The sequence below is a fragment of the Pomacea canaliculata genome, linkage group LG1 (genome assembly GCF_003073045.1).
Source record: "Pomacea canaliculata isolate SZHN2017 linkage group LG1, ASM307304v1, whole genome shotgun sequence".
NCBI classification, from domain to species: Eukaryota; Metazoa; Mollusca; class Gastropoda; order Architaenioglossa; family Ampullariidae; genus Pomacea; species Pomacea canaliculata.
The window spans coordinates 37,076,584-37,091,500 of NC_037590.1; the positions used below are offsets into that span (position 1 = coordinate 37,076,584).

Below are 14,917 nucleotides of genomic sequence, written 5' to 3' on the forward strand. Positions count from 1 at the left end.
AGATTTTTCGTTGTATGTTTATATGCAAGTACAACAGCAACTCAACATGTATGGCAGACAAACAAACCTTTGAACACCCCAAAAGAAAATTATTAGGCAGTACACAGTAAAGCTTTTTAAATGAAACAAAAATGCTGTAGATAAGATTTTATCTCCCTTCTTGCTGTAATCCATAGTAAAGCCCTGTGTACACTTTTGGCCAGACACTACTGTTGTTTACCACCCTTCCCCTATTCCATACTCATGGACGGTTGATACAAAACGTGGAGAGCCTGGCCACAGGCTGGAATTCCATGCTATGCAAGTATCCTGTTTATTCTTTATATTTCTTCTTCATCTTTTATAATCATTATCATCAGTTACTTAGTCTTGATGGGTTGTAGTAGTAGGCTCTTGATATTACCACCTGTTATTACGGTCACAATTTACATATGTTGCATATATATTACACAAGATACATATGTGAACGTTGAAACTCAACATGTCCCTGCTTGATCACCAGTATAAGATAAGCATTGCAAGCACAAACTTGTATTACTGGGCTGCTGGCAGATGATTTTTTCCAGTTAACTGCTAAAACGAGGCCTTAGACAACAAAGCTTCCAGTTTATTCACATTCTTTGTTTAGCCTCGCCGAGACTAACAGTGGATCACTTCGCAAGAGGCTAAGCGTTGGTCTTGGCAGACAGCAATCCACCTATACACATTCATGTTGCAAGTGTATAACATATTTTTCAGTAAGATCAAATCCTCCCGCACCTCTTCCTTTAAAAAAGAAGGGTTACTTTCAATTTGTCCTTTCTTCTTGGAACAGAGGAAGAACCTTCACCTGCCACTGCTCTTCCCACCGGTGCTCTTGAAATGCTTTGAGGTTTCCTCTATATCGTTCAAGCTTGTCAAGTTTCTCAGGAAACCCCCTCAGCAAGTCCTACATGCATTTAACATAAAACAAGAATGTACAGCAGATGGTCAATGTAAGCTACCTAAACTGATGGTCAGTGTAAGTTACCTAGAGGTATGCAAACACGTATGTGTGCACATGCATGCATAAATATACTAAATTACTAGGAACATATAAGTTCAATTACAAAACTGTGGAAGGTGATTCAATAATCATCTTGAACCAGTGTAAACTGCAGTGTGGTTTAGAGTCCACCAAACTATAACATTTTCTTTTTCTCCCTAATTATGCTGGTAATTTTCAGCTGAAATCTATATTTTCTTGCATCTTTTATTTCAAGTGTAAGTGGATCGTTGACAGAAATTGAGTGAAATTGAGAGTCTCGCTAATGAAGGCATACTTAATGATACATTTAAAAAACTCACCTGCAGATGGTCAGCTAGCTGGTTACTGTTGTCAAATAGTAAGCCATTTTCATCATCTTTAACTAACTCTTCAATACTGCACAAAAAAGGTGAATAATTTCTGAATTAACAAATGAGGAAAGCAATGATTTCAGCTAATAATGAAGATCACTTGACAAATATAAAAATGATAATGTCATGTATTTTATCTTCAGCAGTTGAAGCCCACCACTGACCGAGAGAGATGTAGTTTGATCTCTCACTGTATTAATCCTTCGTTGGAAATATTTTATAACATTTAATGTCAGCTTGCTGCTATGACTTTTCTCTTTGGTTCAGTCCAATGCAAAGACTCAGTAGCATATAGCCAGAAGAGAGAAAAATAGCATCTACAAATTATTAAGTAGATATTAAAAAAGACTTGCATGTGCACACACACACTTTCACAAGTGCTTACCAGTTAAATCTGACAGCACAAACTGGCAATCCACAACCAAACATATCCACAACCTTCATTGGGAGGTCCAGACCACTGGAAGAGTTGTGGAGGCACACCCCAATATCTGCTGAACCTGTTCACAGAGACGACTTATTCAACTTGCTTACATTTATTGGGTCTGTGTCTATAAATGTTTCTCTTTAAATGCTTTCTGTACTCTAAGAGCATAACTGATAATAATTGATTAAAAAGTCACAAACCTGACATACATCTGTTCATCCAAGACTTGAATCTTCTAAATTATTAAGCAACACAGCATTTTACAACAGTTAAAACAAAAACCTTATGCAAGTCAAGTGATCATCCCACAATATTTCTCCAGGTTAATGCCACCGAAAGGACCTTGGTGCACAGACAAAATTAATATGAGTTATGATTATTGCTTACCTAGCAGCAATGGATAATCTTCAGCAGTCAACCAGGGCAAACAGAACTCTACTTTTTTCCATGTTTGGCTAGCGATCTTTTCCATGTACATTTCTTTTTGAGGACCTTTCCCTACATCAATATTAAAACATTTAGGAAAACTTAGTATATAGGAAAGGCTGTAAAACTGAAATTACACCACCTATAAAGGGGAAACTGGTTTTGTCAGTGTGCATGAGACAAGATATCAGCTCAACACTTGATGTGCCTTAAAAGTACAGATGTAGAAGTTATGAGCCAACAGTTGCATATTAAAGGTCTACACCCTAAAACTATGCTGTTAGTATTATCTTTACCAAATGTGCACCGGTGTTGTCTTGTAGGCTACCCAGTAATATCAATTCCATACACCAACCAAACTGAAAACACAGTCAAATGTAGGTTTTGCAGGCATACCTGTAATGACACAGAGAATTTGAGGGGTGTCATCTGTGGCCTTCTCTTCATAATCTGCAACAATAAGAAGTAGTAAACTACTTCTTCAGTTTTTACAATCATGAATATTCATACAAAAGCACACATACTATTGTGTGTGTATGTGTGAGTGCTAGAGAGAATAAGTGTGGTAAGGGATGGTTTAGTGCCAACTGATGTTTAAATAGAGAGTGGGATGTAAGCAGTGCTGTGACTACCCATCGTACATTAGACCTTTGGGGTACAAAAGGAAGAAGATGCAGCTCGAGGTCTACAGCCCTGCAAATCCAACAGACTTCAAGACCGAATGAGAAGAAACCCCCTCGCCACTTCAACCAGTCGCTACTCATCATCCTGAGTATCATGCCAGCTTCATCATGTAAACCAAGTGATGTAAGAGCCACACTCAAATTTTATTCAAAGGCCAAACTACAACCCTATGCAGCAGGAAAAAATGGTTTAAACCCAGAGAGGAAGATGGGAGTACAGGTCAGGCTAGATTAAAGCAATTAGTGAAGTGTCACCATGAGGATAGCTGGCACCATATGTACTCCTTACCTTCGTCTTCTGCTCAAACATTCGTCCTGCTGTAAGATTGAAGTTCAGGTTTTAACATCCTACAGTGATACTATCAGAGTTATCTCAACAACGTGTGCGTGAGTGTGCCATGTGGTAATTAGTTACATAAAATACATCAGTGATTTTTATGGATAGTCACATACCTTGCAAAGCGTCGAGAAGTATTTTGAAATCTTCATCCTCTGGAATAAAATATTTTCATCTAGTAATTTCATGAAAGTATCATGTACTACAACATTTTACCATTTTTCAGAGGTTAGTTTCTTTGTTTTCTAATACAGAAACAAAACAAAAAAAAAATTAATAATTTGGCGACAAGAATGATAAAGAGCTTTAGGATTTGGTTATCTTAGACAAAACACTGATTTCAAAAAGTTACTGTGACTTGTTATAAGAGTGAAGCAAAAGTTATGAGACCTGTCCAGCTGGTGCTACTGACTAAAAGCACTGGTCTTGTTGCTAACTTCATCACAGTTCCCTCTGAAGAGCAACAAGTAAATCTTGTTGTGTTTTGTGATGGAGGCCTGTAAACAGACAATAAGAACAGTTTATGCTGACAGACAATCTAAACGTATCACTACGCACCAGACACCAAGACAAAAATATGAACGTAGCATATTGTCATCATCAGGAAAAAGTCATTATAGAATTGGCTAATATATTTAACTCAGTTTTGATGTACTGAAAAGCTAATTTCTGTACAGCCCACATTTTTGCTGCTGATCAACAGCTGGACTTGTGATTACAGTATTAATTGGGCTTTGTGTATGTGTAGGGGCACATGACCTCCAAAAATGTCAAAAATCTGCGATGAACTTCAGGCCACCAAACTCAAATTTTAGTAACTGCTGACCATATTTAACATATAAAAAGTTAAAAAAATCTTACGTGTATGGCATATTTCTATTTTGCAACAGCAAGTGTTATAAATTTATTATTAATTTTTGGGTGCTCCCAACAAAGTTCTTTTGCCTATTGAACTACACAAAAATTTAACTTTGTACAGTAAATTTGTGGACATATTTATGATTGTAAATGTTAAACTATAAATCTTTCCTGCAGTTAAAATTTACTAAACTCTTCTCATCTATGAACATTGTCTGCAATCTTCTAGAGTAGACTGCAAATTTTTATTATATTTTTCATAGCAAATCCATAAAGGTAAAACTTGCAGATTCTGAGCCAACGATATTTAGAAATTTTTTTCCTCCAGAAACTATCTACTGTTTAGAGAAGGAACTGTTGCATTCAAAATTTAATTCATTCTAGAGTTACATTACATACCTTAAAATGTATTTCTTATAAGACATTATGAGTGAGCTTGTTTCTGCATTTTGAAAGTGTTCTAATTGGGTGTAATAACACAGCTATGAATGATAAAATATGTGCAGAATATCACACATCAAAGTTGGCTATTGACCAAGTCAGTTAGTCAATGATTGACTAGAAACCTAAGTACCTTGCAAGTCCAGTATCCATTACATACCTTGCCTGAAACACTGGGTAAACAAGAGACAGTCTTACAAACAGTTCATGCTGCTCTTGCAAAGAAGTTGGCTTGAATATGTCAGGAGGCCGATCATAAACTGTTGTGGCACTAAAGGAAAACAAAAAATCAGAATGTTTTAGTTACTTCTAAAGATAATTTATACATTCTTACAAAGTCTTTGTCTCATGGTAAAGACACACACAAATGATAGAAAACAACGGAATGTGTAGATACAAATGTACAAGCATGCACATCGCAATTGAACTAAAGGTAATATTCTAATTATTCTAATGCATGCCATTTTGTATGGAATATGGTGTATAGACATTCATTTTTTTAATCAACCATAGTTTTACAAAATATAATCTTTATAAAAAATTAAATTAGTAATGACGTCCACTCACCTGATTTGCCAGTTGCGGATCAAATCTTGTCTCATGGCATTTGTAACACAGATGTTAGCTACAGCAAACCTTCCAAATATCTTTTCCACCCTGCACAAATTAAAATAATAGTGGGTAGTAACCTACAATGAACTCTGGAGAAGCAGCTTATGCTATAGCATCAACCACTTTTACATCTTTTAAAAAAATCGTATATATGTCACAGAATATTGGCACTAGGACATTAATATAAATTCTTACCACTTTGAGATGGAAACCAATGGATGCCTGAAACCCAGTTTCAGTGCAAGGATAGTGTAGCCATAGTTATGCCAGTCAATCACTAACTGACTGCTACGCACCACAGAAACAAACCATGCCACCACAAATGTTGGAATTGTTGGAGGATTCTGGAGATAAAAAATGGCAATAATATCATTTAATAATAATAATGAATTTGTAGAGCACCTTTCCAAAAATATGCTGAGTGCTTTGCATAAATCATACATTAAATTGTCAACAACCATGCACCCATATTTTGAATATAATAGACTTGCGCATTTCTATATATACACACAAGAGATAAAGATGGCTGTAATACCATTTAACGGCAAAGATACCACTTAAGTTTTAAGTATCCTTGTGCAAAACTGACCTTAAGTTCAAACTAGTTTTGTATGGCTTTATAAAGAGGGGGTAAAAAAGTGAAAAATCGATGTGTGAAAAAAAGAAAATATATTAACTGTGGTTCAGGGGTAGACTTTCAACTATCATAAATAATTAGATTGCTTCAGTCATTTTAAACCCCTCTCCCCAAAAATGGAAAATTGAAGATGGATTCCAAGTGATTAGATAAGCACAATTAATATTAAGGATCCTTTCACAAAGACACTACTAACCTGCAGCATGATATACTTTGCTTTTTGGCAGCAAGAGTAGAGTGAAGGAAAGGGATGCAGACAGCCATAAGACTTTAAGAACAAAGCCTGCCACCCCTGGTATTTCTGCAATAAAATTGGCATGGTCAGAACACTATGTCAATTTTGACAGAAACAATCATGATATAGATTTCTATAATTTAAACCTAAAAAAAATAAACCCTGACAAATTCAAAAAGAACATACTTTGAAAAAAAGATGGTGCCTCTCTACATTGGGTTTATTTCAATGTTAGGGTTCTCCCTCAGCAGTTTGTGTGGAAGTGATCCTGAAGAATGAAAGCTTAAAATAATAATTCATATCAGAAAATTCTTTGTTTCTCTCTCTTTCACACGTGCACATATGTCAAGTACTTTGGTAATGGACTTAAAAAACTATATTAAAATAATTCCCTGATTTTTTTCTCAGCTTTTTTAAAATAACAGTTTCTAGCAAACTACAATTGCACTTTTAAGTTTAAAAAAGAAATCCAAGTGTAAGCTTGTTTTATTGAAATAGCCTTTGAGCATCAATCCAGCACCTAAAGGTCTATCCAACAATATGCCTAAATTTTCTTGTGAAGTAGGAGCCCTTGCTGGAAACTATTAATATTTCAAAATTTGTTAATTTGTATCCTGCCCTCCACCACCATATTACCATTCCCTCCCTCTTTTTTTTTTGCTGCTGACTTTTTCAACTCTTTTGCTTTCATGGACCCCCAAATGTCCCCAGTGGTGTTCTTGCCGAAAAACACCACCACTGTCCTAGCACGAACTAATATCCCTATACACGTCCTTGTCATAGTAAGTAGATCGTAAAAGCTTTTACTGCTCTAGCCTTATGGCAGCACCTTGCATGATCTCAAACTATAACTTTCAGGTAATGACCTTTTCGAACCCTGTTGCATTTCTAATGTGCATTTTTATAACTTGCATTTACAATCTGTAACATGAGATTTATATATTTCACACAGGGAAAAAGTGTCTTCTTGCGTATTTTTCACTGATTTTTTTTGCCAGGGGCTGGCTAGTCTCGATATCGGATGCGTCGCAACAAGAAAAGATAAACTCACGGAATTCGAACAAAGAGAAGAAAAAGAAAGTCTTCTTTTCTACCGCTTAAAACAAAACAGCCAGCATAGTCCAGTACCTGAGTAGCCAACGATGTTGACAATATATCCGTGTTTCGCGAAACTCAAGGCATGGTACTGCATTCGAGGACTCCTGCCTATATCACCTAATACCACGATGCATACACATTTTTCGCCTTTCACAAAATAATTTAGAACAATGTACAGAAAAACAAACACAAACGGCAACGCACAGAGCTAGTTGCAGGCTGTACAACATTTCTCACGTACGTGAAGACTATTTGCAGCCGACAACGCGCAACCAGAGTGACGTCCCTTACACAGCGGACAAAATAGAGTTGTCTCTCTTTGACCCAACGTGAGAAGGACGTGTATACGTTATGGTGTAATAATATGATGTATTGCACGTCCTACACAACATTTTAGAAGATTTACGAATAGCAGGAAACAGGAAGTGTATCGCACACGTGTGTGTTTGAGAGAGAGAGAGAGCGAGTGTGCGTGTGCAACCGTATTTGTGTGTGTGTTCTTTTTCCTGAGTCACTAGCATCAGTTGATGTGGACTGGGCATTGTACTATGGTGATCGTCCAATTAACGTGTATATTGTGGTTACATACCTATAACCTGCATTTGTTGGCTTATTAATACTTATTATTTAGTCTCAAGATCCAGCTAGACTGAGCTAGAATTGCAAGCGATCAGTGGTGCCTATCAAATGACGGTAACAACAGTTAATTATGTACCAATACGTACATGGATCGAGATATGTGTGTGTATATGTAGCGATTGTAAGATTCTCATCGTCGTGGTGACAGGCGCCTATAGTAGTCACTGCGCCACCAATCGCACGGTAAAAACACTGTCGTATGCAAACAGTATATGGTAATGATAATATTCATCAATGATGGCTCGATCGTCTCCAAGGGCATCATTGGGTGTGACAGTGTGCTTGGTACCGTGTTAACGATGTGTTTTAGTTTACACTTTCGTATTCCTCCTTGTTCCGCAATTCCTTACAAAAAACCCAAACAAACAAAATTCCTTTGTACGTACAAAATGATGTCACATTTTGAAAGCTTTAAATTAAGTTGAATTTCTCGCGCTGTTTACAGTTAATTTACAAATTATTTACTGTACACAGTAACGCAGCAGCTGTTCCACGCCTCGCACGGTCAAGAGGAATCCAGTTGGCCAAACTGTAAACCGACGCTCTTTAAAAAAATAAATGGTATTTCATTGTGACCGTGCTGATGTGATTATCATGTCCGCGGCTGCCGGTGAATCTGTCAAAAGAAGGAAATAAAATAAAAGAAAAGAAAAAGAGGTTTTGATTATTCAGTTGCAAGCTTAAACGCCTGGTGTGTGCAGACGGGCAAGTACACGGGCAACCTTTTCCCATCCAGTCTCCGCCTGCTGATTGCTGCAGTTTTTTCTTCCCTCCGAGTTCCACGCTTCCGTGGGCGAGATTAAACTCGAGTTAATGTTTTTGTGTTTGCTGTAGTGTCCGTCATCCGGTGTAGGCACCTGCATTTCTGCATTTCCGGTCATCACCGAATGCTATTTGTGATGCTTTTGTGTGGAGATTGAAACGACGTATATACGTATGTGTTGTGCTCACTCGGCTTGAAATGCGTTCTTTTGTCTTCCTGGCGAGAAGGGGGTGATTGTGCATCTCTTTCACATTTTGTGACTCGAAAGCAATTTTATTGCCGACAATAGTTTGTCTGTACTGAAGATTTCAGATCCACGATTTCCTGTCCCCACATCCCAGAGGCAGCTGAGACTACAGAAATATATCTCCCTGAACGAGGTCGGATCAGGTTTATTTCTTCCCTTCTTCAGGTCGTGAAAGAAAATCTTTATCGCCCTCACCCCCCACAGTCTCAAAAACATACACGCAAATCATAACTGCACATATACGACAGCTATTAAATCATCGGAGACGTGGAAGGAAAAAAAACACAGAAAATTTATTCCTCCATCTGTCAGATACCCAGCAATCACGTGCAATCCTAGTTTATCCATTAAATACCAAGCACAGACGTGGCATATAAGCGCGTAAATAACGGCTCTAAAGACATGTGCACATCAAAAACTTCACATTCACAACAGGTACAAAGCATGACAGCCAGCACAGAAACAAAAACTGCTTGGAAATATTGTCAAGGAAGAAAAAATACTGATAATTGTTTCCTTTCCAAGACTCTCTATAAACATGATGTGGATTTTAACATGAAATATATGATCAACAAACATTTACAATCAGGATGTCATCATAGTATCACACAGTCTATGAAGACAATAATCATATGCAGCAAAGTGACATGGCTGATAGCGTCACATGTTTACTTTTGTTTACAAAATACAGTGATGATATATAATGTGGAGATATTAAATGCGGCAAAGTGGCTTACTCGTTAAAACCTCAAACACTCTTCCTTTTCAAAGTGTTCTTTCACATTTCCTTTTCAAAGTGTTTTTTAAATATATTTACGAAGTGCATCAGCGAGGCAGGCAGGAAAGTTTGACAGTTAATGATAAGAACTCCTTTCGAGCGGATGTGGCGATAAAACTTAGTAACCCGCTCCTGGAAGGACAAGCGTATTATTCAATTCTCTTCCAGCCCCAGAAATGCACTCCTGCACCCCCACACACTTCATCTGGCATCAAAGTCTGTCATACACAGATGGCTTATGGGAATGATGCGTAGAACGAGCACCAGCGAAACCGGGGTGAGAGAGAGAGAGAATGAAAAGTTGAAAAAAAAAAAAGAGAGATAAATGCGGAGGAATTTTAAAATTCATTGTCGCAGTGGGCTTCATCGATTGTAAAGCACTACACGCCTGTTCGATGTACAAATAAATAAAGACTTTGTTGATAAACGACTATTATTACCGGGTTGATTAAATTTTACAGACCGAGATCAGAATTCCGGTTTTTAAACTTTGCTCCATCCAACCATCACAGAGCTTCCGTCCGCAACCGCGCGAAGCGGTTTATTGTCCAGAGAGAAAGAAAGAATAAGAAAGAAAGTGCCACGACTTTTACAAAAGGTATGAGGAAGCGATTACAGTTTTTCTTCTCGCGAGTGTCTATGCTTGTGATTGTGTGTTTACATATATAAGATCCCTTATGGTGGGAAAAGATTTTCTTAGCGACTTTGTAAGGTTGTTAAATTCTTGGCGATGATATGATGCTGACAATAAAAAGGGAAGGCTTGTAGATAGCAAGAATTATATTTGAAAATGTATATTATCAGTCAGCATACAGTACACACACTATGCATAATATTACATTCTTATTCACTGATACAGAGCTGTACAGCCAAAATGTGAAAGAACCATCACGCAGTTTTTGAACATTTTCTTTGTAATTGTAGAGATACAACCCATTTATTAAACCAAAAAAAAAAATCACTGAACAAACTTCTCTGAATAAAATTGTAAAGTTCAGTTCTGGCATCACAAAAATAGTGACCTCATTACAAAAGTTCAGTTTCCACATCACAAAAATAGTGAACCGGTAGGAAGGTTCAGGTATGTCACCAGGTAAACTTCAAAGGTGATTTTGAAATCACATGAATGGTGTCTCACAGTAGACCCTCTTGAACATCTGCAACATATCTTAATCATGGATATTGCACCAACAGGGTCACTCGGTGTACTTCACATGTGACTTTAATGAGACCCTGTGTTAGATATGATGTCACACAGGTAGCAAGCAGAAAATTGTCAAGTTTAATTTCAGCGGTGAGTTGACATCACTCATACAAACCCTTATTTAATTCTGACTGCATGAACATGCCAGCCTTTTCCAATGCTGCGGAATTTCAAATTCAGATTTGTTTAATAACATCCTGACAGGGTACTTCACTCACTCTCACTCACCCATGCTCAGCCAGCCAGCCAGCCAGCCGCCCGGTCACACAACAGCCAACTTCACTGGGAGAAGAGACAGCAGCAAAATTGTCTTGAATTTATATTGTCTTTCTTTGCTTTTCTAGCGATTCCTTTTTGTAAACAAATAGTTGATATGTATGATTGATGAGTATGGGTTTAGATGTAAATATATACCCATGTTAGTTTACTGGAACCATTAATCGCACATTACATGTTGTTGCTCACACTCACACACGGAAAGCACGCACACAAGCAACCACACGTGCGTAAGAAAAGAGGAATGACTGAATATTTTACGGTCTATGATTAATTACATCTTTCTGAGCGCCCAGCACTTAGAAACTAAGTTTGCGACTTACAATTATTTTTCGATAAAGGTTATGGCAATGAATTGAGATTCCTTAATACTAATTATCTTATAATCACATTCGCACAAAGAGGCTACAACGGACATTGTAACAAAAACAACTATAGTTGAAACAACATTGCAATCCAACGCAAATCACATCTATGCAATAACAAATATACGAGTATCTAGGTGGCAAGAAAGGATTTATCTGTACAGGCCCATTATATCACAACTGCAAAGAAAAACTAGAGTTTGTAGGTCAAACATGAAAACAAATCACCAAAAAAGAAAAAAATGTTCGCCATTGTTGCTTACAAGATACCATCATGTTTAGCAGCACTTCATAAGACAGATGAATGACGGGGACTATCCAAAGTAACACAGTACATATATCACAGAACGACTAGAGTATGTGGGCCAAACCAGTAAAACAAAATAAAACAGGTCTCTAGGTTTGTTTACAAGATGCTGTCAAGTCTAACAGCACTTCAAATGACAGGTGAGAGGGTCTATCCACAGTAACACAGTACACATATCACAGAACGACTAGAGTTTGTGGGTCAAATAGGAAAAACAAACAAAGCTAAACACGTCCTTATTTTACTTACAAGATATCATGTTTAGTAACATATCAAACGAGGGATCAGAGTAACTATCTACAGTAGCACAGTACACATATCACAGAACGACGAGAAAGAAACATTCGCAAACAAACTGCAGTTTGGCTGGTGAAGAATGTTGATTAACAAGTGAAAAATACTTTTAAATGACAAGATCAGCTGACCTCCAGTAAGTACACAACACTGGACAAGTGAAGAACTGTTCTTACTCGACCAGGTTCCCGCGACAAACACACTACAGAGCACATCCCCTCAGTCCCCCACAGTTTCATTCTCATAGTTTGTCAGCAAAAAACTGTATTGTCAGTGGTTAGTGACAACAAAACTGAATTGTCATTTGTTTTCCACGACAACACAGCATAATGACATTTGTTTTGTTTTATTTATTTTTTACACGACGAACTTGTATCGTCTTTGGTCCGTCCAGACAAAAAGGTATTGTCGGAGGTTCTTGGCGACAAACCCTGGTCGATCCAGCTCCCTTTCATCCCGGCGGACTCGACCAAGCAAAGCCTGGTGTTTGGCGAGGCTGTGGCCGTCTAAGGAGGTCCTTTGGGAATGAACCGTGCGCCTCGTGTCAATCGAAAATGTAGAACACGGTCGTTTGTCTGGCTTCGGTTTTTTCCCCCCAACACCTTTGGCTGCCTGGCCTTGATTTTTGATATCACGATATGCAGCATTAAGAATCAGCAGCAAGCCCTTCGGCAGCACACAATCGAGAGAAAGAAAGAAAACAATCTTGGAGCGCACTCAGTCCAGGTTTCTCACCTGGGTGATGATGGCGCAACCTGAAGCAACCATCGCAATCAGCGGACAATGTGGACGACATCGATTTGAAACTTTAAGTCTGGACCACCGCTTTGAGGATGAATTTTGAGCTTTTGAACAAATAAATACAACCGTGAGTCTGTACAACAGATTTGTCAAATCTTTGATGAATTAAAACTTCACAGCTCTTCATTTAACTCTGTTCTCTCCTTCACTAACTTCTGAAATCCTTTAAATCTCTGTCTGCTCTTCCTTTTATCTTTGTCACGGACTACAAGCTTGTAGATACATTTTGACCTGTTGGGGAGTAAGTACATATATCATCAGGTCTGAGTCAGTATAGAGGGCGTGTTTACAAAATCGTGGATGATTACAGTTTCACAGTTCCTCTTTTCACACGATCCTCTACCAAGGTTGGAACCCCCGTCTCTCCATCCCAATGTCTGTCCACATTTTCGTATGACAGCTTCTCATTTACTTTTATTTTACGAGAGATAATAATAACCTACATAACACAATGTTTCTGTATAAAACTCATCTACTGTGTAGTCTTTGAAAACCACACGTCTGCAGACATCTCTTTCATTCAGCCTCTGTATCTGTTTCTGGAACAAGAATCAATACCAAAGAGCATTGGCTTATCTCATCCTGCCATTCCTGTCTGCTTTCTAGATCAGTGCGTTGCCTGGTTTAGTGGTAAAGAGGAAAACACCAGGGAACAATAAGCTGACAACATGAAGTTTCGAAATTCAATTTCGATTTTAATAGCGTGTGGCGAAGTAGTGCGTCTGAAAGCCGAGAGTTTGCTATAACGAAATAGTGTTTCAGCCATGTCTTTCATCTGTGTTAGTAATTATTATCGTCCTCAATGTCAACACTTTGTTGATATTGTATCAAACAATGAGACAAATGTGTTTTATTATTTTTTTTCTGTTTGTTTTCTTCAAAGGACAAAGTTCCGTACCCCTACATGATATGAAAATATTCGAGTGTCAAGGGAAATTTAAGGTCCTGTCCAACAGATTTCACACAAGTCGTGATATGGAATTAATTGAGATGGGGGACAGTTAAATTAAAAGTTGTAGAATAAAGTAAGCGGGAAAATGTTCGAAAAGGTTGAGATCAGGTCAGTGTCATCAAACAAGATAACGATGATGCCGGTTTATTAGGCAAACAACATGAAAGATGAATGAATCTGTGAAGTGGAATGAACACAGCAAGTTCATCACATCTACCGATAAAGTGCACATAACTCCAGCCAAAAGTAAAGAAGAAGACGCACAGACCACTTTGTGGACCAAATGGTCCAGCTGATGGTGTGGCTACATCACGTGGCAGGCAGGTGCAGAATCATAAACAACCATTCTCCGCATGACTAAGCTACTCGGCTATCGCCACAAACGAACACTCCAGTGGAAGGGTGCAGGGGCAGTAAAACATACCCCAGTCACACCGACCACAAAACCTGTACTCCTGTGAAAATCGGTTGCCAATTTGTTGACGCCCACCTCTCGTCCTTTTTTGTTCACATGACAACCGTTCTCGAACGCAGCAGTCCCGCTCGAATGTTCACAAAGTGGCTCGATGGCGAGTGTTTGAACCATGATGGGCGAGTTTACCGAGGTCTGTTTTATCGTTATTCCCAGTCGTGATGTCACAGCATCGTGGAAAAAGCCGCTCCGATTTCCCCACAACTCCACAGCAGCGGGAATTAAACCGCACCCAGGCAAGTCGCTGGAACGAGAAAACCCGTGAAACCCGGCCAGCGAAGAATGAAGGACAGGGTGAGCCAGAGGACGCTCAAAAAAAAAATGAATAAACAAAAATGGAAGAAGCCAGTATTTATTTTTGTGTTTTGTTCTGCGCCGGAATGGACGGGCATCTCGAGCAAAAATTGTGTTTTAGCAAGAAGATGATGAATATGTCTGTCAAATAACTTTGTCTAATGCCCACCTCGGTCGGAGCAATGGAGTGCGTAGCGCTTCTCGTCACTTAAGCTTTGCAAACCTTTTAAGTTGCTTTTGCTGTTTGCACTTAATGATGGGAGGATTCCAAAACAGTACTACTGACTGGACTAACGAGGATGAAAAATTTTTTTGACTGTTTTCTTGCAGAACTGATGTGATATGAATGAAAAAAAAAAGTTTTACAGCAGTACTTTAGAAGCATTCACGGAGT

The 14,917-nt window shown here is 38.3% G+C and overlaps 1 protein-coding gene across 2 annotated transcripts; it reads right to left on the reverse strand.

Moving 5' to 3' along the window:
- Positions 1-3: 3 nt before the first annotated feature.
- Positions 4-7,407, reverse strand: LOC112556926 (chitobiosyldiphosphodolichol beta-mannosyltransferase-like). Of its 2 annotated transcripts, none has more exons than XM_025226390.1 (13): positions 7,162-7,407; positions 6,220-6,301; positions 5,995-6,099; positions 5,357-5,505; positions 5,117-5,206; positions 4,710-4,820; positions 3,641-3,747; positions 3,367-3,405; positions 2,627-2,680; positions 2,192-2,302; positions 1,763-1,877; positions 1,327-1,402; positions 4-928 (listed from the first exon to the last, which is right to left on the reverse strand). In XM_025226390.1, the coding sequence occupies exons 3-13, from the start codon at positions 6,001-6,003 to the stop codon at positions 788-790; spliced, it is 1,002 nt and encodes a 333-aa protein (XP_025082175.1). In that variant the 5' UTR covers positions 6,004-6,099; positions 6,220-6,301; positions 7,162-7,407; the 3' UTR covers positions 4-787. The 2 variants fall into 2 exon arrangements, with proteins under 2 accessions (XP_025082175.1, XP_025082185.1); XM_025226400.1 differs by having other exon boundaries at positions 7,336-7,390.
- Positions 7,408-14,917: the final 7,510 nt, after the last annotated feature.